We start from the raw sequence: 16,481 nt of genomic DNA on the forward strand, positions 1-16,481 counted from the left end.
TAAATTATTTTTTTTGCATGATTTGTTCCAACAAAAAGATGGCTGCCCTGTGATACACAATGCAGTCTTTCTCGGAGCAATTCTACTGTAGTATTTCTGCTATTCTGTGACTAAAGAGGGAAAGAGTAGAACAACCACCTACTACAATACCCAGAAGACTCCTGCGCCTACGTCATACGCAATCACGTCATACGCAATCACGTCGCCGTTATGGGCTCCTGGATTTAAAAGTGGAGTCGCGAGGTTTACTGTGAGTACCTTGTTTAGCCAGCTAGCAAATTTAGACGTATGTCATCAAATATTAGACATTTTTTCAGCCACAGGTTATATGTTTATGGGAAAAGCAGACATGACCTGGTGTCTTAGAGGCGGTGGACTATTTCTTTCTGCCTGCTACGACAGTCACATGAAAAGTCGTCATAAAACTGCTGCTAACTGGAATTAGCTGAGGTTACGCCAGTAGTGGCTATATAACTTTTGCTCCGACGAGTTATACATGACCTTGACGTGTTTAGTGTGCATTTTGCTGTGTCTTCGTCATGAAGCAGGTGGAGGTGGGCCCTGCATCACTTCCAGTTTAAATCTATATCTGCTCCTGAAAACTGCAGAGGGATAGTCCCTACGGGACTGGAGTCTTTTTAAAGCACACCTATCACATTCTCAGACAACCTGCACACAGCTACATTTTCTTGAGAAGCAACTTGCTAATACCCAGGCCTGCTGTAATTTAATCACCCGTAAAGTGTGAGAGCTCTCGGCTTGGTTGTTACCCCACCAACCAGCCACAAAACATGTCTAAAGTTACTGCTCTTTGGTGTCTCAACACTGTCTTGCGTGGTTCTTTGCCCACCGAGAGTCAAGAGTTAACCGACTTGAGCTGGTAAATGATGCAACTTCTTTTGATGCATTTCGTCCTAGATCAACTCGGACATGAACTGGGACAATCAGCTGAGCTCTATCCTGTCTGTGGCAGATGGCAGCGTAGCAAAGATGAGGGTGAGTACAATCAGATGTCATTGTCCTAATTTATTGGCCTTGCAAGAAATAACAGAAAATACTGCTTTCAAAGAATGTGAGCTCCTTCTGTGTATTGAGGCATTTTCGTTTTACATCAGTGAAATGCATATAAAACACAAACAGAAGAGCCCTCAATGCGGTCAGCTGTAAACTGTTGGTGTTAATGTACCTATCAGTAGATGGCAGTAATGCTCTACTAAACGTTTAACATGGTAACTCAGTTACTCAGATACAGAGGCGTTCAGATACTGAGAGTGTGGGAAAACCCTTTCAATCTGAAAAATGTTTTTGTCCCCAGGAGAGACTGACCTCACCAGGGAAATTCTCCAAAGGAGGAGAGGGTGGGTGAACTGTTTCAGATTAATGAATATGATTAAGAGGGGAAATTACCTATTTGTGTGAGTGTATAACATCCTCTTTTTTAAACCTCACAACATAATGCAGATCACAATAGGACAGAAAGTAGTTTGAACATATTCGATTTGATGTGAGCCTTTTGTGGGCGACCTCCCACACATTCCTCTTCCTCTTCCTCTCCAGATTTTTTTCCCATGAGGGAGCGGATTCATGATTCAGATTTAGACCCTCCTGCTCTTCCCCCTCGAGCCCCCCTTCACCGACAGCCTTCCCCATGTCTCAGTCCTGGTGTGCAGTGGGCAGACCTAGCCTCTGTCCAGTCACAACTCCAGATACAGAGCCAGGTGTGTAATTATTTGTTTAATCAAGCAGGTTTGCAGTTATTTGTTCAATCAAGCCAATTGTGCAAGATCAAAATCAAATTGATGCCTTTATGTGATGTGTTACAGCTTTGTTAGCGTTGACAGAATTACACATTTCTGCCCCTAATGTCTTTGCAAGGCGATAGAGTCTCTCACCCAGAAACTCCACGACATGGAAAGGGAAAGACAGTCACAACAACGTCACATCCAGACGCTACAAGGTAACTAACGCACCGTGACTACTTATCTCAGTTTATACTGGGTTACATTGTCCTCATGCAAACACAGCAACATCTGACTTGTCTACTAAAGGTAAATAGTTCTTATCCAATGCAGCTCTGTCTAATGTGGTCACACCCAAACTATGACAAAAATAATAGGACCAAGAGACTATCAGGTTATTGAAGGTGCCACATGAATTGATTTGGCATAAATAAACTATTATCAATCATCTGCTAATGAACAACCTGTAGTTTTAACTTTTGAGCCGTGTTGTGGTTAAAATGCTTTATAGTGCGTACTAAAAATAACTGAATTTACTTTTATTGGTATTACATGCATATGGGGGACAGTGTGTGCATGTCATCTGTTTAAATGGAGCAGATGGGCTCATCAAGACAGGATATTCATTTATAATTAAAGACATTAATCAATTATTCGGATTTGTCCGTAAGGTTGCTACAGGAGAAAAAAAACCCCTTGCTCATGGAAATCTCTTTTTTTCCAGAGGAGGTTCATAGGCTGCATGAGGCACTGAGGGAGAGTGAAAAAGAGAGGGATGAGTCGAGGAGGGGACAAAGTCCAGGAGCAGAGAGAAGGATGGAGCAGTGGAAGAGAGAGGTGGGACGTGAGCTAAGCAGTCTGAGGGGACACATCACCAGAGCCACGTCGCTAGGCAACCTGGAGGAGAGGTGCATTAGGCGTGGAGCTGTGGGGCGTAACTGCAGACTAAACTGATGATAGGTCCAGCTCATGATTGACATGATTGAATATTTACACCTCATGTGGAATTAAAAAAAAAGACTCAGCTACTACAAAGGCTTGTAGGTGACATTTTCATTTTTTGGGAAGAGGAAATGTGAAACACAGTTTTGTCACCACTTCTCCTTCTTTCCCCACAGTTTCAGCTCAAAGCTTCGCAGAGAGGAGCTGGAACACCTGCGGAGGGAGGTGGACCAACTGAAAACACGGCTAAGTGAGTCACATTCACACACACGCCAAGTCCTTGCATTGATTCTGCGGGACTGCACATGTCATGAGCTCTGTGCTGGCCAACAAAGCAAAAGCAGGTGCAGACTTGTTCATAACATCGGCTCTTTCTTCTCCTCTTGACAGGGAGACAGGAAGAGGACATGTTCCTCCAGCAGGCAGAGGCCAGAGAGACCAGGAGACAGTACGAACACAGCTGCAAGGTACACACACATTGTGTCACACAGGTTGTGTTTGCTTTTGCAATGTGTGGTTTGTTTTCTTTCAGATCCTTAACCTTTCCTTTGTGTGCTTTGTTCAGACCTTTGAGGAGCTAACAGACAGCTACAGGACTCTCAGCACTGATCTGGCCAAGACTGTCTCTCAGTATTCAGACACACAGCAAGAGGTCCGCCAGATCAGGTAAATGTGTGAGCGTGTGTGTTTGGGATTATGTTTCATCTATTTGTGGATTACACATGTTACATTTAATCTCTTACAACAGAACAGTTGTGTCAGAACTGAAAGACGAGGTCCGGACTCTTATTCTGCGAGAACGCGAACCAAAAACATTGTCACTGTCAGCGTGCGCGTCAGGCAAGTCTCTCTCCTACTTAAGCTCTGGCACACATACACAAACACGCACAGCGTGGTAAAACTATGTACCCATGATTTTCTGTTGGATTCAGGGGCATCACCGCTCGTACTCCCGCATGGCCACAGTAGAGTCAGAGCTGAAGAGCCAGACTCTGACTCAGAAGACTTAAGTCCAACTCCTAGCCTGGCCGAGGTCAGCTCAGATGATCTGTCATGGTTGGATGACAAAGAGCCTGGTAAGGATGAATGAAAAAGGCGCCAAAGCATGGTCGCCTTGTCCAACATCAGGTACTGAAGTACAGCATGCTGAGTCATATACACCAAATGCTTCCATTATATCATCTTCACAAGCCTTCTGTCCACCTACACGCACAGTAACAGAAACATGTTCTGACAATTGGATCACACACTCCGTCCAACAGAAACCGTTACCCAGGGCACCAGATTGGTACACACTGACGATGGTTTTAGCAAGACAGGACGTGTAGTTCCCCCTCCTGTCCCTCCCCCACGCATATGGCTCGGTCGTTGTCCTGATTCTGTTCCAGATCTGGCTCACTGGAGAGCACTCATCTGTGTTTACCATTTGAACATACAGTTGGTCAAATTAATAGATTGACATTTTGGGAAATACACTTATTTACTTTCTTTCTGAGATTTAGATGAGGAGAATGATATAACTCTAATTTTTTGGTTCCCTTGTAACTTCACAGTGGGACAACAGGACGTCACTGCTCCTAATCAAAAAATAGTCCTATCATAATTTTTGTACATATTTAACAAACAAGATCAAAAGTGTTGATTAGGTGGATTTTGTTCCTTTCTGAACAGACCCCTGTTAGCCTTTTCCCCCTGTTGCCAGTCTTTGTGCTAAGCTAAGCTATCCTTCACCTAGATGTAGCTTCATATTTGCCTTACAGACATATGAACTTCTTGTCTGTCAGCAAGAAAGTAAATACATGTATTTCCTAAAATTTTAGACCATTTTAAATGTATCACAAGATGTGATATATTTAAAGGCAGCGAAAAAGAGAAAAAAACAGAACAAAAACATTGTGAACAAGTTTGTGGCCATACTGCGTTCCTCTGCCTGCAGATAAAGCAGTAAAGCTCTCATTTCCTCTCCACCAGTCTCTGCAAAGCCAGTTGTTTTTTTGCAAGATTTTGGTGTGTGTTTGCGTGTGTGTGTGTGTGCACACTGCTCAACCCTGAGACTTACTGTAAGAGAAGGTTGATGTTCCCGGAAGAGATTACGATCTCTGCTCTAAATGTTTCCCAGAGTGATTTTGGGCCCATGAAGCCAGGATAATTTAACACACACACACACTCACACACTCATACTGGTACACAGTTGTTATGGGAAAACATTTGAATGTCTTCCAACCTAATCCCACATGGTAATACAGCAAAGAGGCACTCAGTCACTCACACTCACAAGTTAATTGCTCTTCCTCTGCTCTTCACCTTTGCCAGCGCTGCATCAGAAGCCACGGGTACGTCTGAGTGTTCAGTCCAGGCGGAGCAACTTTGCTGGTCCAGGATCTGATCTGGAGGATGGTCATCATGTTGATGATGATGACGATGATGATGATGATGATGATGATGATGATGATCTCCTTGATGACATTGTGAACCCAGATTTAGGATCTGACCTAAGTCTTAATGACCTCTGACCTGTTCTAAGGTGAAGTTCTCTAATTTAATTTAGGAAGACATAAAGGCATTTCTTCTGACTCGTCTAATACACTACATGAGATGTATTAACACTTTTCAATAGATTTCATTTGATCAGTACTTTTATGAGTTAGAGTTCTGTTGCAACTCCCCAAACTCTAAAAATAGAAATAGCCAGAAAAACACAACCAGCCATATGGCTTATTTCCTTTGTTGTCCTGAGGGAAGGGGAATGCAAACAAAGAAAGGCAATAGCAGCAGGCTTGGCATGGGAGCAGTGGCAGATACATATAATAACGAGTAATTGTGTCATCCTACTTAGTGTTACTGCTTCTGCTTAACAGACCTGCTTGGATATGATGTGTGATTAATCATCGATACCAGTGGGGGAATTTATTTTTAGTGTGAGAAATTCTAAAATGCTATTTCTAAATGGTTATGTGTGAATAACAGAATTGAGACTCAAGAAAGGTCAAACTAGTTTTAATCTTTTTTGACTTTGACTTTGACTCACTCAACAGTCTAGTCTCATGTGATACTCAACCTCTTACTACCACAGTGTGGTGAAACAAACCACCAAAAGATTGAATAAAGTTGTTCATTTCTCTTTGTTTAAAACAGTATTCATCAAAGCCTTGGTTTCCCTCCGTCTAGCTAGTGACAAAGCTTGGGACTGAACAAACTGCTGAGAACTGTTGTAGCCACAAATTCTCCCGAAATAATTTGCAGTAACTATGTCCACATGTACAGTCTGATAGGATGCCTGAGAACAAACTGAGGAGACAGGCAGCTGTTTAAAGAACCAAGATTTCTTGTGAGAGTTTGTCATTCAGACAACATCTCCTTTCATGATGGTGGATGGCAGAGTTTTGGGTCAGCATAGACGCAAACACCCTCTGCACCCATGTTGCACGTCGCTGACTCTGATTCTGCCCAAGTTTAGGACAGAAGCACTGTCCTTAACTCTGGTAGGCCAGCTAAACCACAAGGTTTGGTTTTAGACAAGACTAAAAATAATTATGCTCATGTTTGTTATGATTACAGATTGTTGGGGTTATGTTAAAGTTTGAAGTGGATAAGGTTTGGGCAGGACTTTCATCTCTGCCCCACAGTGGGATCCATAAGGACACCACTCATCACGGTGCTTCTGATTTGTAAAATAAGGGCCGACAGTATCCTTATAAAAAGTTGGTATTTTTCAATTAATCAATTTGTAAAATAACAAATTTGACTTAAACTTAATGATATTGCACTTTGACAATCTTTGATCACTTGATGTACAGTTATATATCAAGCAAAAAGATTTACAGTACCTTTTTAGCTGGTGATCATTTGCTACATGAAATGCTCAGGGTAGCAGAGTAATGGATAGTTTTCTCTTCCTGACATAATGCACTCTTAAATCCAGAAGGAATCTGATTAGTGATGGGGTTTTGATTCCTGGTAATGCAGCTGAAGTGAGGGCAAAGAGGAATCAAACACCATTAACATTATCAAGGCGCCAACACCCCCCGACCTCCACTGTGATCTCTTTATATACACGCAGCTTAGCTGAGGCAGTCAAGAATCCCTTTATCCTGTCTTGTCTGACATGAGTCACACTGCCAGGCTGTTAAATATTTCACCATCCAGACACCCCCCATCGAGGATCCCAGACCACAGTGCAGAGCCATGGGGGAGCTGACGGGCAGGTTAGGTGTTCAGCAGGGTGTGCATATGATGGTGTGGATCACAAAAGTGACCAGACACTTTTCAGTTCATCTAACAAGGCAGATTGTCTCAGTCGTCAATAGCAAGCAACAAAAGACAGAGCAGTAACAACAACGGTATTTTAACAAACCTCTTCTAACACACTCTTCTTGTACTGCTGATAACATTGACACATTTAATGAAGGCTCATCTATTTGCTGTTGTGGTAACATGATGGCTGATGAATCAGACTGCTGCTTTCTATTGCTGTTTTATTGCATTTGCCAAGTATTGTGCAGTAGTGCTGCAGTGTAGCAGCGCACTGAAATGTTCATTGAAGATCTGTTGTTTTGTTTCGTCTCTAACAATAAAAGTCTGTGTTAAAGTTGAAAGAGAGGAGTTTGGTTTTCTGTGGTTGCCTTTATAGAGCATTTGTGCTCTGATTGGAGCTGAGGTCAAAGAGCTGTATACGACAAACTCTGTTAGTAACAGATCTGAAGTGGGAATAAGAGGAAATGCAGGGTATGGTTTCAAAATACCTTTAATCATACAACACCAACAGTCCGTAAATCACGTCTGGCAGCAAAGCCTCATTATGCATTCTGGATACTTTTGACATTTGAAGAAATGGACAAATACAGGACTGTACAGACATGTTCACCCCAAAGTTGGGAATGTAATTTAATACTGGATGTACAGACGTGACAAATGGAAAATAACTATGTAAATGGTATTAATCTATGGAAGAGTATTGAAGCTGTTCTGGGGAGCTCAAGACTACTAAAGTACTTTTATGTTGGGTTTTCCTTTAATATGTCACCAATCTGTAGTTCATGGTTCATGAAAACTTCATAAGCCTGGTAAACATCACTAGACGTTTGAGGGATCAGTTCATAGGCTCTAACTTCAATAAACAGGAGCTGCACATGCTTTGTACATTTTGTATCGATGGGGCTCCTTCTGTTGTCCTGTATGTGTCTCACTTCCTCTCACATTTTCCTGCACATTTGCAAAGCGAAAATACAGCGAGGCCAGAACACAATAAAATCAATGGAATATTTCTGAGCTTGGCTACTGGGAACAAGGTGCTGTCAGGTCGGTCCATGTTTCATTTTTAATTTGTGAATACTAAAGGAGCAACTAAGATGAAGAGTTTCATAAAGTTGTCTCTGCATGACGCATTCATCAGTAGTATTTACAATGCACAGGACAATGCTAACGTTGTGTGGAGAGGCCAATGGCCAATTTCAGTCTGCAACTGTCATCGTATGAATGAGTGCCTTATGTTGAACACCCTCGAGGCTAGTCTTCAAACACAGGCAAGTCAGAGCAGCTACCTGGCCCTGAGTGTGCGTTTAAAATGGAATCGCACAAAATACTGGGAATGACTGGTAAATCTGGAAGTTAGTTAGTTGGTTGCACTATAAATACAGTACACAATAAAAGCTGTCCCTGTACTGTGTAAGGCACTCTCTCCTGGACTGAAGACTACAGGAAAGAAACAAACATATCAAACTTGGGCGTGAAGGCAGCAGGACCTTTCCCACAGAAAAAAAAATCTTTTAAATATCACCTCCAAAAAAACCATACATGCGCTCTTAACATACTCACACACATGCACACACATGCACACACACCTAAAAACGCACACACTAATTTCCTGCACTTACTGTATGTATGCACACAAACTATTTTTTTTTTCTCACAGACATAAAATATGTGTCCACTTTTTTTTTTTTCCACTTCTGAAAAAGTAAAGTGCAACCTGTTTAACTGTATAATCAGGCCGTTTCTTTTGGCTTCTTTCATTTCTCTTCTCTGGCCTCTCAGTTAGACTTCTGGGCCTTTTGTCTGTCAGACTTTACAACATTAACTGACAACGGGAAATTAAACCAGAGTCTGGCAGGACAGGCTGAACCAGTGTCCGGGTGTAAACCATCACACTGATGGATGTAACTGACGATGCTGCCTTGTGCTTCACACCTATGCTTTTCATCTCAAGGGAAATCAAAATATATTATACAACCCCAAAAGCTGGGCTGGAAAATATTAAGCATACAGTATTGAACAGAGGCGTTGGCCTAATTTGTAATTACAGGCATCAGGCATCACGAGGGACCCCATCATGGGTGATGTCTTCATTGTCCACTTTAGCTTCAATCATGCCTTTTCCTACATGTCAGTGATCTGGATAAATTAAAGCAAGCCAGAAATCTGCTCACACCTACCCAGGATTCTTTCTGTTTGGTGCAAATTACGGCGAACGCTGCGGCGTGAGCCTGGATTGAAGGAGAGTATTTAGGTGCCAAATATTTCAGTCATGCCTCCATCAGTAGCTGTACATGGACAAGGGTGTGTCCTCCATCATATCATCCTGCACAGACAAAATTAGAAACATAACTAATTGCACATATGATTGCACAGTCTACATGGTCACAACTGCTCAAATCTTAGATAATACAATGGATTTTATGAAGGGTCAATAAAAATATTCTGATGCTTTATTGATCTATTGGAAACCATTATATATTAGCAAGTCATTAAACAAATATGAATATACAGCATTTTAGGAAATGCTGGGAGTTGCTGAGAGTTGGATGAGAAGATGGGTGCAATTCTCATCCCTGTGTGGTAAATATGAAGCAACAGCCAGTTAGTTTAGCTTAGCTAAGACTAGGTTGTCCAAATCTGTGACCCAACGCCTCTAAAGCTCACTATTTAACATGGCATATCATGGGTGTTTATTTAATCCATACAAAAACCAAAGTGTAAAAATGTGGTGTTCTTGGGGTTATGACCCCGGCTACTTTTTGGCAGAGCGAAGTCAATTCCTACAGGCTACCTGTTTCACCCGTTTCCAGTCTTTGCGCTAAGCTAAGCTAACTGGCTGCTGGCTGTAGCTTCATAACTGCCATACAGGCATTAGAGTGCTATCAATCTGCTCTAAGTCTTGGCTAAGAAAGCTAATAAGCATGTTTCCAAAAAAAGTCCATTTCAATTCCTTTAATAACAGTATTATGTTCTGAGTGTTAATAAGTCATTAGTTAAGTTTCACTCACTGGTTTCTCGCTGATTAATAAGCCAACGGCAAATATGAGTCAGTCATTCCTAATTATATTTGTTTATAAGTGAGTAATTAAGGGGTTGAATAATAATATGCCCTGTAGACCGTTATATGTAATGCATTTTATACAGCAGCTATTTTCTGGGAAGTCAAATGTCAAATGGTCCATTAAAGAAGTTATCCTGATGTAATTAAACAGACAAAGGAAGGATAAACACCAACCTGGCAACCCAAAAACTGATCTTATTAATGGCTAGTAAATTTAACTAATATTATAACCGATGTAATACATATAACTGATCTGTAAAGCTTCAGTATATAATTAATAATCCTTAATAAAGCCATTAGTTCATAAACCCTTTACAAACGATACCTCATTAGAAAGTGATTTGGTTTGCAGCAGTAAATCTGCAGTTATGCCAAATAAGCACTAGTGAGGTTGTAACAGTATATCTAATATCTGTGCTGAGCAGAATAAAGAAAGACAGACAGGATGTAACTGTTGCCTGGATGTCATGGCTATGCTCACCATAGGTAAATCCTGCAGCCTGCGGAACTCTGGTCGGTTGTCTCTTCGGCGCAGTTTGAGGAAGAGGAGCAGAGTGATGATGACAGCAGTGATGATGAAGGCTGAAACCAGACCAGCCAGGAGAGGGTCTAATGTGGGAGACTCATGGACCATCGTTGCTGGAACAAAAACACAGGACGTGCTTGAGCAGGGCCCATTCCTCTGTTAAAACTCTACAGCCCGAGTAAACAAGTTGGCACGCAGAGTTTAACACTGATTTTACTTTGACTTCACATGGTGAAAATAGCAGAATTACAGGTTCTTAAATGGCTGTTTGATGCTGTGACTGGAACTAAATATAGATGCTACAGCAGCATGTTGAGCTCAAGTGTTCATCATGTAGCTCAGGACAGAAATGTCAAACACAGGATGCTGATGTTAACCTTGCCTGCACAGTACTTGACTTCACTGTTGAATACATTTATCTATGGAGCAGGATTTTAAGATTTTGAATCAAGACGGTTATGTATTATATGCAGATAATAATAGTTTCAGAGTGCTGCTTAATCTCTAAGCACATCATCAATCTTGACATTTTCAATGATGAGGTCTGTGTTTGTATATCTCTCTGTGGGAGGAGTTTGTTTCGGTGTATTTATGTATATGGATGTTGCTATGGAATTCTATTTTGTAAACTTAGCTGTTTTTTATAACCTCTGGTTGAAAGTAACAACAACCACAGAGCAGTGAATGCTCCCTGTTCCTCTGGCTAATGGAAAGAGGCGAGATGCCAAGCATGGCCTAATAAAACCACACAGACTGAGAGAAGCAGAGAGATTTTATATTTCAACTGTATTCACACAAGCTGGTCAACTGGGGAAAGTTTATCAGTTTTTCCTTGCCTTTTTTTCATTATGATGGCAGCCTCAGCCTGGAAACAGTTATCTATATACCGAATATGCAGAGTGCAGATACAGAAAGTAGATGTATAAATAAATCATTTAGCAGACAGACAAAGGGAGAGAGAGACAGAAAAAGAAGGAAAACAGAGCATTCTCAAGGCCTGAGTCTCATGACTGCTTCTGTCCCATTCCCAAACAGAGCCATAATTGTGGAGTGCTTGGTGGTGACAGTGCTTGTAGAAGATGTAGACAGGGGATGTGTGTGTGCGTCTGTGTGTGTGTGTGTGCACGCGTGGAAAAGCAAGGACGGGTTTGTGTTGGAAAACAAAGCACAGCATTGCTTTTTTTGTAAAGCCAATTCACTTCTGTCTCTGTCAATATCCTGCAAGAGAATAGTCCAGAACACATTTATATACCACAACACAGAAGATGTTATGCACTTACTGTCACCCCCCACGTTGAGCTGGGAGGGGTTGTCAGCATGGGCTTTGGCCTGGGTGGAGGTCCTGCTCAGCGGGGTGACGGTGGACGTTGTTTGGTCTTGTGGTCTGTCGGACTGTGAAGCATGTGGAGATGTGAGCGTCTGCGACTCAGAATTGGTGGAGTTTTGAGAGGAGCTGTTGCCGGATATTGAATTGGACCGGGTGCTGGTAGGGGTGGTAGCGGTAGTAGTAGTGGTAGTGGTAGTGGTAGTAGTAGTAGTAGTAGTAGTAGTAGCGGTAGTAGCGGTAGTGGTAGTGGATGAGTGTATTTTGGGGTTGGTGGGCTGCTTTGAGGGCGAGGTGGAGTCCGGAGGTAGCTGAGTAGGATGGTCTGACGTGTTGGTGGTCGGTGTGTCTACAGGAGCATTGTGAGTTGTGTGTGAGTGGCTTGCAGTGGTGGTGGTAGGGAGGATGTGAGAAGTGGTGGTGTGGCCATCAGAAGGAAGAATTCCAGGCGATGTTGACTCTTCTGTTTTGTTTGCATTGTTTTCAAGAGCGATAACCACTGAGGGAGAGATGACGCTGGTATCTACAGAAAGAGAAAGAGAATGTCATCATCATAATACTGTAATAATTCTACTTCGGCCGTGCTGAGATACTGCAAGTATGCAATCAGCATGTTAACACTGGCCTACTGCACCCTGATGTGTGTTTTGTATGTTCATATAAGAACGTGATTAATTAAGGGGCCAGTTCACCCAAATCACTCACAGACATGTTTTCTAGTGATATCTAGCCATGCAGATAGTTTGGGTTTATTTGTGCAGCAGTTGAGATACATCCCTAGTTTCCTGCCTCCACATCAATACACTGGAGGTAAATGGAGTTTCATTTATGGCACAGCATTAAAAAAATGATTCATGCATGTGTTTTCACTGGGACTTCTTTATATCAAAAATACTTCCTTTGAAAACTGTTGACCTTGTGTTCTGTGGATTATCAACAACAGGGGCATTTTTTTTTTAGTAACGGACTGAAATTTCATACAAACAGTCATTGTTCCCAGAAGATATATCCTCATGATGTTGGTGATTGTCTGACTGTTTCCCCTACTGCCACCATGAATTTGACATTTGTGACTCAGACTGAAATGTCTCAATAACTACAAGATGGATCCCCTTGAAATTCTGTACAGATATTTGTCTTCCATTCAGGTATGAACTACAATAACATTAATGATCCTTTAACTTTTAATGAAGTTAAAAACCCTTGGTCAAAATTTCCATTTGTCTAATACGTGTTAAACTACCCAACTAACTTCTAATGAACATGGGGTTTATACCTGCTTAATATCAGTGTGGTAGCACTGTTATTGTGAGTATGTTAGCAGGCTGGCGTTAGCATTTAGCTCCAAGCACCACTTTGCCTACGTACAGCCTCACAGAGCCACTAGCTTGGCTGTGGACTCTTGTTAAAGTGTGAATTTTCCAGTGCTGTGAGTACCACAAATAAAAATCCATTCACCTCCATTGTACTGGGACAGAGGCAGATGACAACAAGCTGAATATCAAAACCACAGCAATCTGAATGGCATGACACCACAGACAATGTCAGCTATTTAAATTGTATAAATGCAAACAGTCTTTCTCCAGAAAATAAAAACTAACTGCCTACAAATGTGTGCTAACCTGTGAACATGTTTACGAGTGTAATGTGTAAACCAGCACACCAAAAGAGCGAGAGAGAGAGAGAGTGTGTGTGTGTGTGTGTGTGTGTGTGTGTACCTGGGGGGAGTATTTCACTACCGTTCTCACCCCTTTGTGAGAAGTCACACAGCATTTAATCACTTCTCTCCTCAACACCATCGCTTCAGTGCTAACCTGTCTGCAGTATATTTTACCATTGCTCTCCCAACACGATTGCACCTGATTTACTCAACTCAGTCATACCTTCTTTATTTCACTTTTATCTCACACCATCTCTGAAATTCTCTCCCTCTCCGTGCTCTAGTTTTGAAAGACTGAGCTCTCGGTCTCTGTGCCTCTGTTGTGTTTGTGGCGTGATAGTCACTCACGCTGTGTGGGCCACTTCTGGACATGGAGAGCAGAGATAAGGACTTTGTTAAATATAGCTCCTAAACTCTGAGCCACCTGCTGCTTGACTTCCTATTAAATTTTTCTGAAGTGTGACAAAACTTCCGTACTGACAAACTTCAAACAGACAGCTATAATAACCATATATCGTATCAGACAACATCCTATCACCTTTTTCCCCCAATGTTTTCCAACATCTTCACCCCATACATGTGACTCTTTCATTCTACTGTCAGTCTGCCATCGTGTTTTCTTATTTATTCCATCTTATGTCTTACATTAAAATGAAGAGGAGAAAAGTTACCATTAGCTTCCTTTGGTCCGTGTGTCTGGGGGGTTGTTGTGTTGCTGCTCAAACTGCTGGTGTTACTGGAACTTGAGTTTGAGTCAGAGCCATTAACTGTTGGTGCAGGAGGTCTGGTGGATTCCAGACCAGAAGTAGGCACAGCAGCTGCAGCTGGGGCCGCAGTGGCCACCTCAGCAACGACAGTGCTTTTTGGAGCAGCAATTTCCTTTTTACCTAATGAGGGGAAGACAGTGCAGAAGTTGGTTAATCAAAAATTCCTGGTGATTCCTCATCTTCAGAGTCATTAAGAACATATTTCCCTATTACTCCAACCAAACACAGAAGAGCATATCAGTCAACAAAGGCAAGTCTTCATTCAAACAGAAATGATTAGAAGTGATAAATACTTTTTTGAGTACTTCTTTCCTGTAAAGCAGTGATGCACTCTAATAGCCGTGCACGCTCAGTGCTACACAACCTTGTATCGATCAGTGAGCAGTCTTCCTAAAGTGTTAGGGAAGAAGGGAACATGTCATTTTCACTTTGCAAAGCCAGACTTTTCTTTTGCACTGGGAGCTAAATGAAGCGACTGCGAACCGCTTTTGACTCATGCCCCTTTAGAGCGAGGCAAAATGAAGCTACTCATGAGCAATTTAACCAAAGAGCAATGTTCCCTCATTTGGTGGTTGAAAAGTGTTTTTTAAAAAGTGTTTTTTTTTAAAAATGAATGAAAAAACGCATATTTATCCTGGGAATCACTGAGCTAAATAGATACTGAAATTTGCATTAAGCACAAGACAGTCACGTCACTGTAAAACATAATTTCAGTGTACAAAATAAAAGGGATAAGGGCTGACTCGAACTTTTTCTTTGCATGGCATCAACTACAACCCACATGAGACACAAGTAATTTTTGGTCTTTAAAGTAATATCATTTTAATGAAGACCTTCCATCTCTCTCACTCTCTCCCTCTTTCCTCTTCAGCTTGATGTCTCTCACACTCCTGTACCAGACTTCATCTCTGTTCCTAACCGCTTCCCTTTGATGAAGACCAGAGCACTAATGTAATGTAATGTCGTTACTGTTCAGTAACACGGTGCCGTGATGCCTTTCATTACCTCCATAATCACTCATGCAGCTCATCAGCACAGACAGTGAGAGAGAGAGAGAGAGAGGCAGAGAGACACAGAAACAGAGGGAGAGAGGGAGATCTGTTTGAACTCTAAATGATACAAAAACAGACATATAAATAGACAGAGGTGCTTGGCTGCATAATACTGGCCTTGTTCCCTCGCTTAGAGCAGCTTAGGTCAAATGCAGGAGTAGTAAGTCTGTATATATACATGTGTGTGTGTGTGTGTGTGCAGAGTAGATTCATAAAGAGAACCACTGTTTCTATTGTTGCACACTCCTCTGTCCAGATATTACAGGGTCTTACAGTTTTTCAGGCCAGTGCAGCATGTACCTGGGGAAATAGCTCTTGCTCACTTCTTGACCCTGCCACTGAGAGGAACAGCAAATGGTTTCTCTGCGAGCAGATGTCTGCTGCTTCAACACTCAATGCTGGAAGTGCCTCTGTGTGAGACCTCTGTATGTAAGTGCTTCTATAAAAACAAGTAGGGCAGGTTTCACAGCATGTGACCGTGGTGATTTTTGTCGGCGGTGCAGATCATTCTCAACTGATTTTTCCTTTTCGGGGAAACCGAAACCGGACTCTGTGCACGCTGCCCTTTTCATGCGCACTTATTTCAGGTGTTCGTGGCAGCCAGTGTGTGACCTCTCAAGCACTATGTCATGCTTCTGGCCTCTCATGTTCATTTCCAGTCATACATACATATAACATTACACTGCAAACAAAGAACTTTGTCTTCTGTTCCAAAAAAAAGTTCCCATCCTAAAACACAACTCATCCAACCATAAAAACTCATCAGAAATGTGAGACATTTTGCTCACAAGAGTAGCTCTTAAACAGTTATTAATATACTATATATTACAAACAGTTAGTCTTCAGTCTCAACCAAATCAAACAACGAATAGAGCATATCTTCTTCAAGGGCACGATTAAACCATCCTCCCTCTGCACTTACTGTACACTAATGTACCTGAAATAACTGACAGTTCCTTTATCTTTTAGTTCAATTCTGCTTCACATAGGGCATTATTTTCACGAGACTATAAATAATTGAGTTTAGTTTTAACTCAAATTATTATTATGTAGAATTCTTCTTATCGAGAGGAACATGTTATTGATTAGTCAGAAAGAAGGCTCAAGAAGGCGAGGCAGAAATGAATAGAGAATGTTAATAAAGTGCCTTATTCAT

The 16,481-nt window shown here is 41.7% G+C and overlaps 2 protein-coding genes across 3 annotated transcripts in view; one reads left to right on the top strand and one right to left on the bottom strand.

The window, feature by feature from the left end:
- Nucleotides 1-112: 112 nt before the first annotated feature.
- LOC139626856 (coiled-coil domain-containing protein 159) lies at nucleotides 113-7,276 on the top strand. The gene is made up of 12 exons (XM_071487387.1): nucleotides 113-250; nucleotides 919-996; nucleotides 1,316-1,358; nucleotides 1,558-1,718; nucleotides 1,876-1,957; nucleotides 2,464-2,647; nucleotides 2,858-2,931; nucleotides 3,072-3,148; nucleotides 3,247-3,347; nucleotides 3,430-3,521; nucleotides 3,614-3,757; nucleotides 4,995-7,276. Exons 2-12 carry the CDS (start codon nucleotides 931-933, stop codon nucleotides 5,192-5,194), a joined length of 1,224 nt encoding a protein of 407 aa, XP_071343488.1. The 5' UTR covers nucleotides 113-250; nucleotides 919-930; the 3' UTR covers nucleotides 5,195-7,276.
- Nucleotides 7,277-7,407: 131 nt separating this feature from the next.
- Nucleotides 7,408-16,481, bottom strand: part of LOC139626854 (salivary glue protein Sgs-3-like) — a 10,663-nt gene continuing 1,589 nt past the window's right edge. The window contains exons 2-5 of one of the 2 annotated variants that reach the window (XM_071487385.1): nucleotides 14,178-14,330; nucleotides 11,803-12,369; nucleotides 10,478-10,635; nucleotides 7,408-9,258 (exon numbers count right to left, since the gene is read on the bottom strand). In XM_071487385.1, coding sequence (XP_071343486.1) covers nucleotides 9,214-9,258; nucleotides 10,478-10,635; nucleotides 11,803-12,369; nucleotides 14,178-14,330 — 923 coding nt within the window. In that variant the 3' untranslated portion in view covers nucleotides 7,408-9,213. Of the gene's footprint in view, nucleotides 9,259-10,477; nucleotides 10,636-11,802; nucleotides 12,370-14,177; nucleotides 14,394-16,481 lie in introns of both variants that reach the window. The other variant, XM_071487384.1, reaches the window with a different exon arrangement.

Source organism: Trachinotus anak, unplaced genomic scaffold, assembly GCF_046630095.1.
Source record: "Trachinotus anak isolate AG129_WGS33_773 ecotype Australia unplaced genomic scaffold, CSIRO_AGI_Tana_v1 ptg000010l, whole genome shotgun sequence".
Taxonomy (NCBI): Eukaryota; Metazoa; Chordata; class Actinopteri; order Carangiformes; family Carangidae; genus Trachinotus; species Trachinotus anak.